The sequence below is a fragment of the Phyllostomus discolor genome, chromosome 13 (genome assembly GCF_004126475.2).
Source record: "Phyllostomus discolor isolate MPI-MPIP mPhyDis1 chromosome 13, mPhyDis1.pri.v3, whole genome shotgun sequence".
Lineage (NCBI taxonomy): Eukaryota > Metazoa > Chordata > Mammalia > Chiroptera > Phyllostomidae > Phyllostomus > Phyllostomus discolor.
Genome location: NC_040915.2, coordinates 41247222 through 41260667, shown reverse-complemented (window position 1 = coordinate 41260667; position 13446 = coordinate 41247222). Strand labels below are relative to the sequence as shown.

Here is a 13446-nt window from a genome sequence, read left to right as displayed (position 1 = left end):
TTCCTCGGCTTCGTCGACCCAAGCGCTCTACGAGCAGAAGGGGCCGAGCAGAAGGGGCCGGAGACCTCCCTCCAGCGGCCGCGCGCCTCCGCCTCCGGGAGGACGTTTCCCGTTAGCGGCGCGGCCGGCTCCACCCTCCCCTTCTCAGCCCGTCAGTGCGTCTCCTGCCCTGAGTGCGGCAGGCTCCCCCAGGGAGCGGGAGAGCCGCCCGTTTCACCCAAAACTCTCATCCGGTTCATCCTTCTTGGTCAGAAGTAAAGTATAAAAGGGGTGAAACCGGGGGCCTCCAAACTGACACTCAGTCCCGCTGCCGTAAGCAGGGCCAAGGGCTGGCCAACGACACCCTGGGGCGCGCGGCCTGGGAGGGGTGCCGCCCTCTCCGCTCCGCTCCTCTCGCTCGCTCGGAGCCTCCCTGGCTGTGCAAACTCCCCTCCAGGTACCGGCCGCAGGTGGCAGCAGCGACGCGGGCCGGAGGGGGAACACGGGGAAGCGGTTGTGAGCTGGATTTCACAGCCCACCCGAGGCTTGGGCAAACACATTCGTTCGCGAGTGGACAGTGTGTGCGACTACAGAGGCGAGTTACCCCCAAACATGGCTCTTCCTCTCTCTCTCTATGGACCCCAATGAAATATGAAAATCTGTAACAAAAAATAGTTTATTGCACAGATTTCAAAGAATTCCCAAGCACGCTGAAATTTATAAAAAGAAAAAATGAACATGCTTTTTAAAGTTACAATTTGTTGTGCATGGTGACACCTTCCCCCTGAACTGCCCCCACCTGAGGAGTCTGTTTTATGAAGAAATGTCTCATCAAAGGAAGAAACGTCTCACCGAAGGAAGTGGCTAAGCGTCTCTTGAGCTTTCTAGCCTCTCCCAGACAGTGCCCAAGGACCCTGCTGACCGGAGACCACCACACAGGAGATTCGCCTGGGGCGTGCTCACTGGGCGTGTGTGAATAAGGCTGAGGGTCCCACACGTCCCAGTGCCGACCACGTCTCGGGGGGCTCTCAGGAAGGGGCATTTCCCTTCAGACACGCTGGTCCCTGTCGCTGCCAGAAATATTCACACACCACACTTTTGTTAAAGGAACACGCATGAAGTAGGAATGAATGTCACAATGACTGTGCAGTAGCCCCAGACCAAGGAAGGTCTAAGCCTCGAGGGGCTGCGTGAGACTCCCCAGTGCCATGGCCACGGGCCGGCTTCCCGGTGGGCGCTGCCGTCCAGACCCGGGGACAGGAAGGGCACGTTTTACACCCCAAGGGAAGCTGACGCTCCAGATGTGGGGCGGGGCAAAAGTGGGGTTACAGTCGTGAGCACAGCAAACAGGTGACTCTTGTGTTCGTACTGTGTCAGTTTGCACACGAGCAACTGGGAACCTCCTTTCGCCCCACCCTGGAGAACAAAACCTATCCGATCTGCGGCATCTGCCTGATACATGTTGTGGAGAAATCAGTGACAATCTCAACGCAGTATTTTTTGCAACCTAAGAGAAACAAGTAATGAGATTTTAAGGTGTCCGAGCCCACATTCTCTGGGTGAGGGCATGACGGCGCACTCGCACACAGGACGAAAGAGACACACCAATGCAACGCCACGGGGAGCCCGTCCTTCCCGATGCTCCAGGCACGACTGCTGGTGTTCACGAGGAGGTTCCTAATTCCCACTTGTCCCCACACAGAATGTTGCACACATCGGGAGGTAGAAGTGACAGCAGAGTCCCATGGAGATAAGAAAGCTGGAGCCCCCAGAAGACACCACATGAGCTCTTGAATCCCAGCCCAAGGCTGGCTGGGCGCTGGCTGGACTGGAGGGTGGGAACTGCAGATGAAGGTGGCACAGGGCAAGGCCAAGGAGCCAGAGAACACGCGTGCAGAGGCGCACATGCACACGGACCAGGGAAGGGGCTGAGGACAGAGCGGCTTCCCCTTGCTGGACGCACTCAGAGTTCGTGTTTCGTCAGGGAAAGGACACAGGGGTGACTGGCAGGCCTTCCACAGCATCTGGGGCTGAGTGCCATTTCTTGGTTTTAAAATTAAAACAAGGGTAATGCAGCCAAAATAAATAACAACATCAATTATCATCTTTCTCTTCTGATGGTACAAAAACATTTTTTTCAAAAATGATTTCCAACTATTACGGAAAGCAGAATACATTTATAATGAGTTTTCAAGTATTGTTTCAAGATTGACCCTGTACAAATGAGACACGTGTTTAGAAGTCCCAATACTTGCCGGGGAACCTTTTTTAAACAATAAACATCTTTGTGTTAATACAACTTTATCAATGAACCTTCTGACAGCATATTATAAGAGAGCACAGCTCAAAAATACCCTTTTCTCCACAGAGGAGACTCAAGGTGTGCACACACGTCACTCCACCTTCAGAGCAGCAGATCTGCACAGGATGCACGTGCACCCACCTCGCTGTTCTCTAACTTGTTACAATAACTATTTTAGGTTTTCTTAGCTAACTTGGGGACAAGCTTACAGCCCTCCAGTCCCACAGTCTTTCCGTTTTTGCCGGTGTGCTTCGGGTGGGACACGTGTACAGGCAAACCTCACGCACTCGTGGTGCCTGGTTTCAAACAGGGCTTTTCCACGTTGGGAGAGCATGGGGACCTCACCACCTTTCCCCTCGGGGCAACCTGCCTCTTCCAGGAACCTCACTGCGCTCCAGATAAGATGTTAAAGCACTGTGGACCTCCTGATGGCCGTCACCACCCAGTCCAGCATGTCTCCGATGACCACAGGTCCTGGTGCTCACTGCCACCCAGAGCACAGAAGGTGCAGCCTGCAGAAGCCATGTTACCTGGGCTAGAGCCCCGCCTACCCACCTGACCTGTGCCTCTCTCCAGACCTCAAACGTCAGGCCAGCTTGTGGGGACCATGGCATCCTTTTGGGTGCCCCTGGTGACCGCAGGGCCTGTCTGGGCGATGACCAAGGCGAGGCCAAGCAGGGCTGGGTTGGAGAGGTGGACATCATGCACTTGTACCAAGGAAAAAGACACTCAAAAATAAAGTGAAACAAAAACTAGAAAGAATGCTCTTTGTCTAAGAATATTTGGTTTTAGAAGGTAAATAAAATAATTACGTTTCTTAAAATATAATTTTCTGACATCCCTTAATCCTACATGTACATTATTTCCTAACAGCAGATTTTCAAAAGGCAATCAAAAAGCAGACAATTTAGGTCATTTTTAAATAATATGAGGACATACTTTTTAAAGATTAGGTTATAATTCTCAGTATTTACATACACGTCCTATGGTGGGATGGCTAGGAAAAAATAAAATAAAATAAAAACCAAAGGTGCAAATAAAGTTTCACTTCCGTGGGAGGTGAAGCTCGTAGTGGGTCCCACAGGGAGTGAAAAAGTGAACCCACGGCCAGGTTCCCCAGGACCAGCGGCTGCAAAGCCACGTTTATGTCACTCGTGAGGTTTCGCTTCCACATGTAACCCTCAGAGACCTTCCAACACTGTCACCAAAAGCTCACCCAGGATTTTAAGGGTTGGTCACTTTGTGGGAAGCTGGCTGTGATCCGCTCTGTTATTTCACCCCTTGTAAAGGCAAACACAAAACTTAAAACTCCATCACTGAAAGACACAGCTCGGTCAGACACATGACCTTGTGAGGGACCGTCCGGACAGTTACACACACTCGGGATGGGGATGCTCCATGGTCGCCATTCCCAGCCCCTCTGTGGGAGCCCTGCTGGGACCCGGTGGCTCTGTGTCTCCTCCGGGGTTGGCATGGGCACCTGGGGAAGCGGGGCTGGCGGCGAGGTCCCCTGGAGTCCACGAGGACAGTGACTCGTGCACAGTGACTGCGTGTGCCTCCATCTGGCGCTGCAGGCTGTCCATCTCCTGCCTGGGGACACAGGGAGAAAGGTGGGAAGGCCAGTCAGAGACGAGTCAGGATGCCACTGCTTCTCCACGATGGATGTGGAGCCTAACAGGCTTCAGCTGGATGGCCATTCGCTCACACATCTCGGGCACCTTCAGGGACCAAAGGAGCCTCTCTATCTACACCAGCAACAGCGATGGGGGACACAGAACTTAAGGGGCTCTCGACACTGTTCTTGGTGCCGTGTAGAAACCAACAGGCCATGAGGCTCCACACATAGTCTTCTGTTCAGGGACGTGAGGAGGATGGAGCCAAGAGACTCACACGCAGACTCCCTTACAGGGTCCAAAAAAGAGGTCCCCACCAGGCCATGCACTCTGTACATCAGCCTCATGCCAACAGAGTTGAAGGGCTCAGGACCTGGTAATTTAGGGCTTCTCAGGGTTATTTAGCTGCAGGCAACTCTCACCTTACAATGTGACCCCACTTAACAGAGACCTGCTCAGCCCCGGCTGGGCATTCAGTGCTGCAACAGGGACTCTGCCAAGCTCAACACATGACTCAGAAACTAAGCAACATGAGACAGAGCCCCTCGTACTTCAGTTGCTGGAGGCAGCTGTTGAGGTTCCTCAGGGGCTCCTTGCTCACGGCGGGAGGGGGCCTCAGCAGTTCCTCCAGCAGCGAGGCTGGGACCGGGCAGTCAGGGACCTTCACTGGCGTCACAGGGCTGGAAGGGCTGGCCTCGCCTCTCCGTTCCTTCCTCTGTTCATAAAAGCATATAATTAGCTGTCTGCTGCCTGCCCCGTTGTCTCCGCTCCACACGGCCCTGGGAAGGTATGTAAAGTCGTCTGCATCCACTGAGCTAGCAGCCACAGGGGCTCAAGAAATGTTGGCCGAAGAGAAAACCTCCCTGCTGCACACAATGGACACACACAGTCCTGGATCCTCAGGACAAAGCCAAGCCCTAAATGTGAGCTCCCACACAGGACTTTCCACGAGAGATCACAGCCCTGACTCTGAGTTTCCCTAAGAAATTAAGTCAATTTTCCAACTCAGATGACTCCCCTTTCTAACACTTCAAAGTGTAAAGACTTTGCACAGATATATGCTGATGCTACTGAAATCCTGAATCTGTGCCACTTCTCTGACCAGGAAACCATGAGTGTATGCTCATGTGAGTATGTCTCTGAGAAGAAACAAATGCTAGGCACGCAGACAATCTGAGAGGGGCCTGTGACCACAGCCTCGGGGTCCTGGGGTTTCAGGGCCCAAGCTGGTCTCAGCTGGGTGCACCAAGGGACTAGGGATTTTAACACAGCAAACCATGACCTCACTTGGTTTATAATGCCCAGTCAACAACATGATAACTGAACTCATAAATAAAAGCAAACATTTTGCTGGAAGTCACCAAAATAAATACTAGGACTATTGTCCATGCAGAATTCTCCACATTTCACACAGGGGCTGCTGAATGTGGGGTCAAATACAGTTTTATGTCTGAGATCCACCGCCCCACCCCCAGCCCCCGTCCACCTCCCCGCAAAGGCCTGCAGTTCCCATTCCTGCCGCCAGAGCCCGCTCACCGTCTTGGCTGCGCCGCGTCGCAGGTCCAACTTGAGCTGCTGGTTCTGCTGCAGCAGAGTTTTCATGTTGTTCTTCAGCTCCGACACTTTGGCCTGAAGCACAAACTTGTCTTTCTGGGTCTTGGACAGGTCCTCCTGCACTATCTCCAGCTCAGACTTGATGTTCTAAGGGAAGTCAAGTCACAGAGTTTTCACAGTTGAAAGATCTGAAATGCTGCCAAGGTGTCTGCGTGTCATGAGTCTAAGGAGACACAGCAAGGTGCTGACTGTCGTAGGTGCCCCTGCCTGGCTCCAGGTCCTCCCGGCAGGCCAGCCTGTGATGCTGGCAGTTCCATTTACATCCCGCATGCCCTCACCCCCTCACTGCTGCCCTGACCACACCCACAACGAGCCAAAGTCCCCAGTGCGAATCCCATGCTCAGCTACGGAGAAAGAGTGAAAGTCGGTCCTGGGGGCCAGTAGAGCTGCTACAGACAAGTCATGCTCCCAAACCCTCTGCAGTCAGGACCACCCTCCAGGCACCAGCGTGTCGATGTGTCACATGTGCTGTGTCACTCATTGCTGCATTTCGCAGCAAAGCCCAGGTGTGGCACCAAGCTCTGGTGTCCTTGGCCTTCACCTGCTGCATGACCCGGACATGTCCATGAAATGGGGTAATGTGGTCTCACTGTCATCGCTGATGTGGTGGGAGCAGTGGCTGCCCATGTCCTGGCTGTCTGAGGCGAAATCTGCCCGATGACCCCCGGCTGTGCTCCCAGTACCTGCAGAGACTGCTCAGCCCCATCCAGCTCCCGCCTGCTCTGCTGCTCAGTCAGGTCCAGCTGCTGCTTCAGGGACTGGATTTCTCTCTCCTTCTGATCCACCTCCCACTTGAGGTTCTCCATCTATAGGAGGGAAAAAAATCACACAAGCAAAAGAATTTCACAGTGGCTTTCTTGCACAAGAAGTACTCCATGTCTGTGTCTTATTTAACACCACACTTAGAGACACATGACTGTCCCTGAGCCAGCAGGCAGGGAAGCAGCCGAGTCCAGCCATACAGGTCCTGTCACCAAAAGCAGAGCCGCCCTGCCTACCTCCTGGTTTCCTGCGGGCTGTCTGCTCAGCTGCTCATCCAGCTGCTTCTGCAGCAGCTGCAACTGCGTCCGCGCCTCTGCCAGCTCTGCCTGGAACTGTGCGACTTCCTGGGCACGTGTGCCCTCCTGACGCCTGGCACAGAGAACACGGCAGATGCAATGACAGCATGCAGCCCACCTGACCCCTCAGCCCAAATGTGTCAGCTCTGTGTGACCAGTCCTGGGGGGTGGGGGCTCATGTGCTGCTCACTCTGGGCAGGGACCCTCTAGGGGTGGTTGATGAACTGTCTCGACTGAGCCTCACAAGCCCCCTGGGGTTATGGTAGTGGGGAGAGTTTCACAGGGACCTGAACCCACACAACTCGAGGCTGCCCTCGTCGGAGCTGACAGTGAGCCTCAGAGGTGGGCATAGCCCTCAGGACTCGTCCCCCAAACAGGATTCTCCACTGTCGATGAAGGGCTGGGAGGGCGCAGAGGGTACGGCAGCATGGCGACTGTGACATGGGGGTTAAGCACAGACTTCTTGAGACAGACTAGACATCTTCTCCTTCCCAGGCCTGCTCACACGGTGACCTCAGAGTGTGCAATGTACTAGGTGGACATGGGGCAGAGCCCCGGTGGGGACCCTGTGGCAGTTGGCCCTCTGCCTGTGGATACTCACTGGAGACAGTCGGCCTCCGCCTGCAGTGTCTGTACCAGGAGCTCCTTGGCCTGCAGCTCCTTCTTCACCTCGCTCAGCTCCAAGGTGGCGGCCTTGAAGTGGCGGCGGTTGTGCCCTGCTTCCGCTTTGGCCGCAGCCACCTGGAAGGACACTGGCCTCAGCAGAGTTCAAGGCAAGAGCAGTATCCCCTCTGCCCTTGCTTGTCCTAATGGGTACCAGGGCTCTCCTGATCCCACTGTCACCCAGGCCCTGATGCCACCTCTGTGCTCGGGACACGTCAGAAAAGGCACTGGTACATTAAGTTCCTGGAGGGAATGGCTGTGTCAAGGTGCTCAGTTTTAGACACTGAAAACGCGCCCTGTAAAGGCTGCACGTGGCTGCACGGTGGATGTGTCGGAGGGTGGCCACACACCTGTTCCCTGAGGCTGTGCACTTCCAGCTTCTCTCTCTCCAGGGCGGCTTGTAAGGTCTGCACCAAGTGCCTCATCTGGCGGTCCTCCTCCTGTTTGCGCTGCATGATGGCTTGCACCTGCAGCACGGCACCAAGGGGACCAGTCAGGAAGGACCACCATGCCACAGCCTATAGAGCCCAGGAGAGAGCACAGGCCACCGTGGTGGCCCACATGGGAGACCAGGGCCAAACAGAAACCAGTGAGTTCTCTGATGGCTGGAAAATCCAAGGCTGTTGATGGCCACAGGAGGACACCCCTGAAATACCCAGCTCCCCCGAACTCCAGAAGCTTTGGAGCCCTGAACCGAGAACAGGGTCTGGAGCAAGACCCCTGCTGGTCCCTTACAGACAAGCAACTGCCTTGACGTAGTGAGGGTCCACCCTGGCCCAGCAGGAGTTGCCCACCCCCAGCCCTCCCAGGACTCAGTGACGGGACAGTTCGGGGCCTATGTGCACATGTGAGGAGGGTGTCACACTCCCCCTGCAGGAGCAGCGACGACTGAGCCTGATACCTGGAGGTTCAGCTCTACAAGGTCAGCCTCCCTCTTGGCCAGCGCTGTCTCCAACACGCTGTTGTGCTCCCGCAAAGCCGAGTTGGACTGGCCGAGGCCCGTGAGCTTCCCTCGCTCATGCTCCAACTCCAGAGCTAACTTCTTTTTTGACTCCTCAAGGTGCTTTATCTTCCTCCTAAAGCCCCTGGACTCCTGAAGCTGAAACAAGTCCCAGTGATGTTACAGAGTCATGCGTTCTGGTCAGGGGAGCTGTGACCCACTGGGGACAGAACAGCCAACATAAAACACAGTGACAGGTACCCAGGGCCTGACTGACAGTCAGTCCCATTCGATCTTTAAACGTCCAGCCCACCTGAGCTGCGCCCCCTGGAATTTGCAACGAGAGCATCACAAGCAGGAGCATAGCTGCCACGAGGCCTCTGACGCCCCCCACATGGGTGGCAGCGGACATGTCCTGCTAGCTGCTATTGTTACCGTGCATGGGGTGGGGGGAGTCTACACTTGGGCGGTCTAAGATCCAGAAACGTGGTCGGACGGGTGTGGAGTGCAGAGCAGTCAGGTTCAGCACACAGGCCAGCCAGGCTGATGCTCCAGGGTCCTTTATGTCTGCACCAGGGCCGCAGTGGAGCGGCGTGGCCCATATACTTTGCCGCGTGACCACGAGCTCACCTACCTCGTCCTCCAGCTCCAGCACCTTCTCCCTGTACTCCTCCAGCTCCTGGCTAGTCAGCGCGATGACCTCCTGCAGCTCCTTCTCCAGCATCACCTTGCTGTGGCCCACAGTCTGCAGCTCCAACTCCAGGGTCTGGATTCTCTCCTAACAGCAGGACAGGAAGGTGGACAGAGTCGTGGGCTTCAGTATGGCCGTGGAACGTGCTGACCTCCCTCCTGTGTATCCCTGCGTCACCTGACCCGAGAGGCTGCTGACCACACTGACAGCAGGACGTAACTAACCACTGTACACACACACGGGCACACATACACGTGCATACACACTCTTGCTGCCGCTGTGGTGTAGGTGCTGTTCATGCTTGTCTCTCCACTGAGCCTCCTAATGAGGGGTCTGACTGTCCACTCAGACTCAGGAAGGTGAATGACCTGCCCACAACCCACTTTCTGTGTGTGGCTTTCGGGCTGAGCTCCTACAGCAAGTGGAGGGTGGAGTCTATAGGCTTTGTACCTTCCCACCTACTGCATAAGCCAAGAAATGAAAAAACCAGACATGTTTTACAGTGGAAGGGAAATTGTAATTGAATAAATTTTCCCCTATGATAAGTGCAGGTGATTGTAGAAACAAACTTCACCTGAGAATGCAATGACTAAATGGAAGTGAAATGCCTTAAATTGGAGAGTAATACATAAAGTGTGAACTAACTTACTCAGGCAGACTTACTCTGAGTAGCAAAAGTGAAAAATGGTCAGGCCCAAGGCAGGCGTCCCCAGCAAGTCTGAGAGCCTTCATGTCATACCTTCAGCCCTGCCCACCCACTCCCCAGTGGGAGCTCCCGCCTGCCACCATCCTCCATTACGCTCAGGGCTGCCAGCCAACCGTGACCTTAAAAATAATCTACAAGCCAAAGGCTTTGGGCTCACAGCACGGACCTCCTTCCCCAGTTCCTCCAGGATAAGGCCCCCCTGTCAGCAGAGCCGCTCGCCACCACCTGCATCTGGATGTGGGCGCATGCCAGCATGGACCCGAGCGTCCCGTTTTCCCGTTCTCTCCCTGTCACAGCCTCCCCTGGAACCACCATCCCTCCACAAGAGAGTCGCAGGTCTCACCCTACCTGACCTCAGTCTGCTCAACACACACCCTGACCCCTTCACATCACACAGGCCCATCCTCCGCTGAGACACCAAGCTGTCCACCCTAACACCTTGGTTCCTCAAGTACTACCTCCTCCGAAAGATTTTCTTGATTGCCCCGCAGGCACTGGAGCCCTCACCAGCCCCCACTCACACTGCTCACAAAAATGCTCCCCAGACACTGAAGGGGCAAGAAGGAGCCAGCGTGGTGAGCACACTGTGGGCCACGCCTGAGGACTGTCCAGTGTCCGAGCAGACCCCACGGCCCCACAGGTCCACAGGGGCTGAGGGAGAGGACCTGCACGCAGCTCCCACCCCTGGCCACATCAACATGGTGTTGAATTTTAGAGAGCTGCTGCCCACACACTTACTCCGCCCCCTCACATCCCTACCCTGGGCACCCGTGATGGGCCAAAGCAGACGCAGTACCCACGTGCAGTGTGCGGTCACTGGGGCCGCCGGCCTCCTGGGCTCTCAGCTGGCTGAGCTCGGCCTCAGCTGCCTCCTTGGCCGTGAGGGCCTCCTGCAGGCGGCGGCTGAGGATGCTCACAGCGCTCTCGTAGGCCTTGTGCTTGCTCTTCATCTCCTTCTGAGCACTGCTCAGGTCCGAGCCCAGACGCATCACCCTCTGCTTCTGCTCGGTGATAGCCCTGGGGCATGTCAGAGGAAACAGGCTATCTTAAGTCCCCCATACCTGCCCCCCACTCCACCTCTCCTGATCCTGCACCCCCAGATCCAAGACCCGTGGATGTGGCCGGTGCTGGCAGCCCCACAATGCCCATCATTGTGCTCAAACCCACCTGGCCCCTCCTGGAGCTGTTCACAGGCTCCTAACCAACGAAACAATGAACCCGACCACAGGGTTATGAGTAAATCACAGCTGATAAGCAGCGCCGGTGTGCATGTGTGGGATGTGTTGGGGCAGGGCCGGGGTGGGGCTAGCATCCACCAAGAGCAAGACACACAACTCCAATGGAAATACAAACAGAAAGGGTGAGGCCCCAACTCACCTGGCGGCTCCCTGGTGCAACTCCTCGATCTGTGACTTGAGCGCCTCATTCGCCTCCGTCAGCGCAGCCACCTGCTGCTTTTCAAACTGCAGAGACTTCAAAGGAGGGAGGAGGAACCAGTGAGAGCAAAGCCCCATGTGCCTCGGCAGCCTGATTCTGGACGCACCCCAGGCACGTGGTCCCGTTTCAGAGCCGCCTCCAGCACGTGGGCTTTGAAGGTCCTGGGAGAGAACTTTGCACTTTTATGAGGGACCGTGTCAGAGAGGTCAGGTGCCCCTGCTGTCTGTGTCATGGCGATGGAGGGAACACTGGGAAGGGGCCCCCTCCCCCTGGGCTCCCCAGCACCCATGGGAGCGAACGTGAACCAATTTGGGAGGCTCAGCCTCCTCCTAGCCCCTCTCGCTGCCCTGAGCACGTCTGTGACATGACTCACACCGAGGCCCCCACTCCAGTAGCTCCACCTGCGCACTCACGGCTCTAACGCTGTCCCTTCCCAAAACCCTTAGCTTGCGGCCCCCAGTCAGTCTGCCCAACCTGCACCCTGCCTGGCCCTCTCCTGAGACTTCAAAGGCCTCACACACCGAACAGCCTTGGTTTGACGTGTACGCGCATATGTCATTTCAGGAACACCCCGCAGTCCCAGCAGGGCCCTGGACTGAGGTCTCGCTCTCCCTGCCCTCTCAGGCACCCTGGGCCCTCGCAGCACGGCCATCTACACCAGCTCCTGCTCGCACCCTGGCCTACCCTTGGCCACAAGACCTGCACAGGTGCACCTCCCTCCTGCTGGCCCTCCACACCGCTCACCAGCTCCCACTCCCAGAGGCCGCAGCAGCCGCTGCAGCCTGGCGCTCCCTGCTGTCCCTCAAACCCAGGTCACCCCTGGGTCTCCCCACAGTGCCGACTCTCTTCCTGCACTCAAATCCATGTCACCTGCCGGCAGGTACCTGTCGCCCTCACTGCTGTATGCCCCCCTGCCCCAGCCCCACGAGAGCCCGAACAGCCAAGCCTTCTCAGGCAGCGCATCCGCAGACCTGCAGGTGCGTCTCCATCTCATCACGCTCCCGCTGCACCAAGTCCAGTTGTCCTTCGAGAGCTGCCATCTGCTGCTGGACCTGGGACACCTCCTTTTGTAAGCGCGCCCGCTCCGCCTCCACGGACTTCTTGTCCCCTTGCACCTGGATCAGCTCTCGCCGCAGCTCCTTCACCTCCACGTCCAGCCTCTTCTTTGTGGCCTTGAGCTCGCTGATGAGCTGGTCTCGGGAGGCAGCGTCACGTCGGTAGGCCTCCATCATCACCTGCCAGGACAGAGCTGCAGCCAGGGCGGGTGGGGCCCCCAGCGGACACGCAACTTACACAAAAACGCTCACAGGCCCTGAATGGTGAGGCTCAGCGGGCTGGGTGTCACACCACACACCAAGAGGCCACCGGCTGGATTCCCAGTCAGGACACATGTCTGGGTTGCGGGCCAGGTTCCCAACTGGGGGTGTGCAAGAGGCAACCAATTGATGCGTATCTTGTACACTGATGTTTCTATGCCTCTCTTTCTCCCTCCCTTCCCCTCTCTCTAAAAATAAATAAATAAAATCTTTTTAAAAACACTCATAGCTTGTCTGGGGCTAAATAAAGATAACACTTTGCCAAAAACTGAAGACACCATCAACTGAGACGCCCCCGTTATTCTGCTCCCTGACGCGCTGGTGAAGCACACAGCTGCTACGGCAGGTGCGGGCACCTCCGGCCTCCATCCTCCTGGGCGTCCGGCCGTTCCCTCTCTGAGCCGTGCTCCCGGCTGGCAGCAACGCCCACACAACTGGGGGCGCGCCCTCAGGGGCCAACCCTGCTCAGACCGTGTGCCGGCAACACTCTCTCATGCCCCCCACACGGATGGCCTTCACGAACCGACATGCACTCTGGGTGCGCCAAGACTGACGTCAACGCTGGGTCACCGTGTTGTTCTCCGAGCGTGCGTTAAACAGAAACTCAGCCTGTGCAGGGGTGACGCACCTTCTCTGCTGTGACCACAGGGCATGATGCGGCCGGACACCAGCCCCACTGTGGACACACCTGACTCTGGAGACTTTCTATGGGAGGGGGAGGGGCACGTCTTAGAGTCAAGAAGTGCCTTTAAAAACTGAAGGCATCTAGAGGCTCGCTACCTTGCTCTTGATCAGTGCGACCTAGTGATGTGATTAAACCACTTATAAGACTGTGTGCACATACTTGTCTCATGTAAAGAACACCAACAACTCAACTTTACCTTTTGTTGAAGAAACTGTTCTTTTATTTTCTGTGTCTGCTTTTTCAGAGAGGCAGTCTCTTCCTGCAGGTGCTCCACCTACGAGGGACATGTGCGCACTTTAGTGCCCGAGTCAGGGCAGGAAAGACAACTTCCCAGTGGGACAGGAATGCCACCCCACTTCCTACCCACTGTTTTAAAAATAATAACCTTAATCCAAGGTGCAGCCACCGGTGACCTGGTTAATAACACCACAGGCAAAATGGA

The 13446-nt window shown here is 56.0% G+C and overlaps 1 protein-coding gene across 4 annotated transcripts in view; it reads right to left on the bottom strand.

The window, feature by feature from the left end:
- Window positions 1-2142: 2142 nt before the first annotated feature.
- The window catches only part of GOLGA3 (golgin A3), a 32855-nt gene continuing 21551 nt past the window's right edge, over window positions 2143-13446 (bottom strand). For 3 of the 4 annotated variants that reach the window (XM_028503577.2, XM_028503578.2, XM_036014495.1), the window contains exons 12-24: window positions 13201-13278; window positions 11975-12238; window positions 10944-11038; window positions 10367-10583; window positions 8804-8947; window positions 8131-8328; window positions 7580-7696; window positions 7168-7307; window positions 6507-6639; window positions 6192-6314; window positions 5431-5595; window positions 4446-4609; window positions 2143-3871 (exon numbers count right to left, since the gene is read on the bottom strand). In XM_028503577.2, coding sequence (XP_028359378.1) covers window positions 3652-3871; window positions 4446-4609; window positions 5431-5595; window positions 6192-6314; window positions 6507-6639; window positions 7168-7307; window positions 7580-7696; window positions 8131-8328; window positions 8804-8947; window positions 10367-10583; window positions 10944-11038; window positions 11975-12238; window positions 13201-13278 — 2058 coding nt within the window. In that variant the 3' untranslated portion in view covers window positions 2143-3651. The remainder of the gene's footprint in view (window positions 3872-4445; window positions 4610-5430; window positions 5596-6191; window positions 6315-6506; window positions 6640-7167; window positions 7308-7579; window positions 7697-8130; window positions 8329-8803; window positions 8948-10366; window positions 10584-10943; window positions 11039-11974; window positions 12239-13200; window positions 13279-13446) is intronic. The other variant, XM_036014496.1, reaches the window with a different exon arrangement.